Genomic DNA, 5,776 nt, shown 5'->3' with positions numbered 1-5,776 from the left:
CAATGTACGTGTACATGTATCTTTTTTTATAAACAATCTATACAAAATGTGATACTCAAAACAATAAACTGAACTAAAATACGTAAGGATGTTAGGTGTCTTTTTGAGAAACGTGACCCCAAAATGTAGAGTGGACTTTATTTAGTCATTAAACAGCTCGGCAGGTTGTTAGCTTTCGGGCTAATCTTGCATCTCCTACGGTCTGGCAGTTGGCCCAATTTCATCACCAAATTTGTGCGTTGCAAATGACTACAAAGGTCGGACACTTTATATAGATTTAAAGGGGAAGGCCACCTTGATATTAATTTGGTTTTCAAAGAAGCAGAGAAATGAGAGGAACAGGTCAGTGAAAGTTTGAACAAAACCCGATAACAAATATAAAACAAAGTTGTAATGTTGCGATCAATCAAACACAAATTGGCAACTCTGTGACGTATCTTCCGAGCTCCACTCCCAATTGCCCTGTATTAAAGAACTTTTAAAAAATTGTATTTTCCTTTAAGAAATGTTTTAATCATTCATGCACCTTAAATGAAAGTATAGAAAATATGTTTTTACACAACCCCTGTATAAAACTAATCTATTCCATCATCAATTAGTAAGAAAATGAAAATTGATGACATTTTCTGTACAGAGCGAATTGGAGAAGAGCTCGCAAGATACGTCACAGTGTTGCCAATTTATGATCCGCTAATGAGAAGTTTTAATAATTCATAACCTTCCCATTTCGATCGGGAATTGCTCAAACGTTCATTAATTTGTTTCCCTCAATTTTCCGCTCTTGTCATACCCAAATTAATATTAGGTTGGACTTTCCCTTTAGTGTATCATTCGCCCCTATCACAGTTCATTATTCATCTCTACAGAATGAGTCCAAAAAAAAAGTTTACACCTAGACAAATGCAAATTATTTTAGAAATCATCTATGAACAGTTAATTATTATACATCATATGAAAGGGTGTTTTATCCCAAATCATTTGGTATCATTTTTATGTGGTATGTGTTCACGCTTGGATGAACAGGAGGCATTGTTTCCGAGAGTGCCAAAAGTGACTTGCGCCAAAGTTGCTTATGTGATATTTGAATAAAACAATTGGGATTTGGGTATTAATTCGGTCTTTGCAGATCCAAATAACATCCCTAACGAAGTTAATCATGCCACACATATCAGATATCGAATATGAAATATCAACAAACATTTGTGCGTATGTGTATGTGTGTGTTTGACTTCGCTTCGACAAAAAGCATATGCAATGCATTTCATTTGATACATTCAAATCATTCTCTCACTCCGCTTAATCCCAACATAATACATTCTGTAGGTATCACTTTGGCGCTAGTCGATTTTTGCAATCTCGCAAACAATGTATCCTGTTCATCCAAGCGTGAACACATACCACACAGAAATGATACCTAATGATTTGGAATAAAACAGGCTTTCATAAGATGTATAATAATTTACTGTTCGTAGATGAATTTTAAAATAATTAGCAATTTTCTAGGTGTAAACCTTTTATTTTGACTCACACTGTATTATCCAGGTTCTGGTTCGTGTCACCCGTTTTCCTAATTAAGCTGCGGATCAAATTTGGACAAGCCTCGTGTCGTGAAGTTAAAGCTGTCATTAAAGGTATACACCAGTTCTGGTCATGCGATTGCATTGTGAAAGAAAAGGTGTGGAATCGATCAGAAAAGGTGGATCATCTAGCATAATACGTATTGTGTGTAGGCTGCAAGGTTCTGAAATCATCAAAATTATAAGAAATTTGGCCCAGTTTTGGTAAAGTTACAAGCACTGTATATTACGTGATATCTATCCAGGCCGGATCGATAATGATAATTTACAAAATATATCAATTAGTAGGCGGTTTCCCGGCTAAATTTGTATTATCACGTATTAGTCAAATAATATTCTTTCACATAATTGGTAATAAGAGCTTCTATTTAATTTTTTGAGAGGGGGGCGTTTCCAAAACTGGTCTACATCTTAAAGTGAAAAGGTGACAAACAAGACAGTGTCAAAGATGCATTTTTACAATTTTAATCGATGTACTTGAATTGTGTAATTATAAATGACAATATTAGCGAAGTCTTTTTACTTTGGGCGTCTTTCCTATTCCCCCCCCCCCCCCATTTTAAAGGCATAGTAATTTAAATTCATTTGCCACCCTTCATTTGCCCCTCACCATTATTCACATCTAAGTGTATTTTCTTGGGAGGGGGAGGGGGGTGCTCATTAATATATTCATTGCACTTAATCTGCTTTCAATTTGATCGATCATTGAAGTAGATTAATTAGTTTATAATTTACAGGTTCTGTAGATTTTGTACTTAAAGGGAAAGTCCAACCTGATATTAAGTTAGTTTTAATAAGAGCCGTTTGAGCAAAATCGGATTGAAAATAAGAAACTTATGGCTTTTTGAAGGTGCGATCAATCAAACACAAATTGGCAACTCTGTGAAGTTTCTTGCGAGCTACCCTCCAATTTATCCTGTACGAATAACATTTTCAAAATCTATACTTCCCCGTAAGAAAATTTGCAATCAGTCATTCACCCCAAATAATATAATTGTTGGAAACATGTTTTTATACGACCCCTGTATGAAACAAATCTATTCCGTCATCAGTAACTACATTAAGGAAAATGTATTGAACAAATTAATGATACATCACAGTGTTGCCAAGTTGTGTTTCACTGATGATGACTTTAAAGATACTTTCCTATTTTTAATCGGATATTACTAAAAACTTTCACTAATATGCTTGACTGCTAGTTACTTTGGCAGCTCGGTCACCACCAGGGTAACATTATGTGTAAAGCTTCATGTGTGGTGGATACAGGCGCTTTATACATATTCATATTATTAATTATTATTATTATATTATTATTAGTTGTTCATTTCAGTTTTCTGCTCTTATTAAACAAAATTAATACCAAGATGGACTGCCCCTTTAAGGTAGGCGAGTGTGGCCGTTCACTCAACTGAAATACACGACATAATTAGTTGTCATTTCAACTTCGAAAGCCCCCCCCAAATATAACCTGTGCTCTATTGCAGCAATTGGAGGTAGATCGCGATGCTTGTCAGTACAAAATCTAAAAGATGGAAAACACTACGACAATAGATTCTGAAAGCGGCCTTGGGTTTGATAATGGTACAAATATTACAGCCGTCGCAATTTTTATCATCATCGCTATTCTTATCTTCGTGAGCAACATTCTGGTTTTAGTTGTCCTTCATAAAGGACGTTATCTATTTGATGAGGTCATGGTGCTTCTACTTCAGATTCTCGCTTACTCCGATCTCATAGGAGGCATGATTGCATCACTTCTGACAGCTTCTATCCAACTCCTGGAGGTAACTCCTGCTTCTCGTAACATCTGCAGAATGACTCCTATGGTAACAACCTTCATGGTCATGCAGTCGCTTTACATCGTTGGTCTCGTGAATTTCTTTCGCTATCTGTCGATCACTCGTCCGTTGTTTTATCTGAGGAGCATGACAGTTTCTCGTGTACGCGTATCGGCTGTGACCCTTAAGATTTACGTCTTGCTGAACACGTGTGTTCTCCTGCCAGTTCAGGGGTTTCCTTTCAAGGAGTCCTTCGATGGCATGTGTGGTCCAGACCGGTTAGATGTCCTGCATCATAATAGGCCATCCGAAGACGTCTCACATGGGAACATAACTGCTCTGGTCTTCGTAGGAAGTTCTTTCCTGCTGCCTCTGTGCCTGCTGACATTTGTGAATGCACGTTTGCTATGGGTCGCCTGTCGTATCAGCCGTCGCAAGAAAGACCAACATCGAGCTGCTCATGGTAACCTCAAGAGCAGTGTCTCCAATAGCAAGGGTTATTCTGGAAGTGGACACCAGGAAGAAGATCACCGACAGATTCGGAAACGGCATCACCGGAAGGGCCTTAAAGGATTTCTGACGGTGTTTCTGATGACAGGGTCGTTTTATATGTCTTGCATACCTTTTGCCATCCTGACCGCGCTTTCTGTTGTAAAACCGGATTTACAATTCGTGTACGGCTACGGATGGATGGTGGCACTGATGCTCATGATGAGCAATTCTTGGTGGAACGGACCCATTTACCTGCTAACATGCAGGACTTTCCGAAAGAAGGCGTTGGAGATACTGACTTGTAGAAGTTCAAGGAGAGAATCATCGTTCCAAGAAAACGAGCAGACTCATGTACCTCAGTTAGTTAAGCAGCGGCCTCAAGCCTCTTCAATTGAAAGCAAGTAACAAGAGTGACCATGTTGTTTCCTAATGATATTCAAGTGAAAGTAATAGTGTGTTCATGTGCCATCCAATAGATTTGAAAGAAGGTTAGAAGCAGGATGACCAGATGTCCGTGAACAATTTCATGTACTAAGATACCTTCAAATCAATGTACATGCATCTTTCATTAAAAAATCTAACAAAATGTGATACTCGAAGCAATAAACTGGACTAAAATACGTACGGCTGTTTGGTGTCTTTTGGGAGACGTGAACCAAAAATGTAGAGTGGAATTAATTTAGTCAATAAATAGTTTGCCAGGTGCATGGTCAACTTTCAGGCTAATCTTGTATCTCTTAATGGTCTGGCAGTTTGGCCCAATAAATTTGTGCGTTGCAAATGATCAAGGATGGTTACTATACATATATATATATATATATCGATTTAAAGGGGAAGTCCAACCTGATATTAATTTGTTTTTAAAGAAGCAGTGAAATGAGAGGAACAGGCCAGTGAAAGTTTGAACAAAAACCGAAAACAAATAAACGAAAATTTATGAATGGTTGAGGTTTATCAATCAAACACATATTGGTTACTATGTGACGTATCTTTCGAGCTCCCCTCCCAATTGCCCTTCATTAAAGAATTTTCACTTTTTTTTCCTTTAAGAAAATTTCCAATCAGTAGTTTATGCTTCAGTAGTAAGTGGTGGTTATTTTACCTGACTGCTAAGAAAGCATTAATGCTAGTTAGTAAGCAACCAGAGGACCGAAGGCTTTAGGTTCACTCCGAGGGACCTGGTAATGCGGATTAATGCCTTACCGAAGGGCACTATAGCACATCGACTTGGTTTCGAACAGGGGTCACCGGATTATGAGACCACTGTTCTACCAACTGAGCTATCACGCCTCCTCTAATCCAATCATTCATGCGCCCTAAATATAATTATAGCTCATATGTTTTTTATACAACCCCTGTATAAAACTAATCTATTCCATCATCAATATTTTAGAAAATGAAAATTGATGGAATTGCCTGTATATACAGAACAAATTAGAGAGGAACCCGTAAGATACGTCGCAGTGTTACCAATTTGTGATCCGCTATTAAATGACAACTTCAATAATTCAATATTTACCTATTTTCGATTGGAAATTGCTCAAACTTTCGCAAGGATTTTTCCCTCAATTTTCATTGCAATTTGGAGCATAATATTTATTTTGCTGTCTTTTTACTCAAGGGTCCTTCCTATTCCTTCTTTAATTGTAAATGCATTATAGTCATTTAAATTTAGGTGTATTTACTTTGTAAATTTGTCATGATGCTATATATACTATGTAATTCAGCTCTTGAGCTGCAATGATTAAACAAAATAGTTATCGTTTCAAAAATTCATAATTCATTAAATCTATTTATTACCATCATGTTCAAAGTTTAATAGGCTGAACTATTTCATGACAATTGAGTATACATTCGGGGATTGGAGCTTACAAATTAATAGCTAATCCTAGTCAACTTCAAGTTCAAAATCCGATACAATATAATAGT

The 5,776-nt window shown here is 37.0% G+C and overlaps 1 protein-coding gene across 1 annotated transcript; it reads left to right on the top strand.

Moving 5' to 3' along the window:
- Positions 1 to 3,106: 3,106 nt before the first annotated feature.
- Positions 3,107 to 4,252, top strand: LOC105441750. Its single transcript, XM_011673173.1, has one exon. The coding sequence runs from the start codon at positions 3,107 to 3,109 to the stop codon at positions 4,250 to 4,252; it is 1,146 nt and encodes a 381-aa protein (XP_011671475.1).
- Positions 4,253 to 5,776: the final 1,524 nt, after the last annotated feature.

The sequence above is a fragment of the Strongylocentrotus purpuratus genome, unplaced genomic scaffold, assembly GCF_000002235.5.
Source record: "Strongylocentrotus purpuratus isolate Spur 01 unplaced genomic scaffold, Spur_5.0 spur5_scaffold_17, whole genome shotgun sequence".
Classification (NCBI taxonomy): Eukaryota; Metazoa; Echinodermata; class Echinoidea; order Camarodonta; family Strongylocentrotidae; genus Strongylocentrotus; species Strongylocentrotus purpuratus.
Note: the sequence above shows the minus strand (reverse complement) of the source record. Positions and strands in the feature narration are given on the sequence as shown.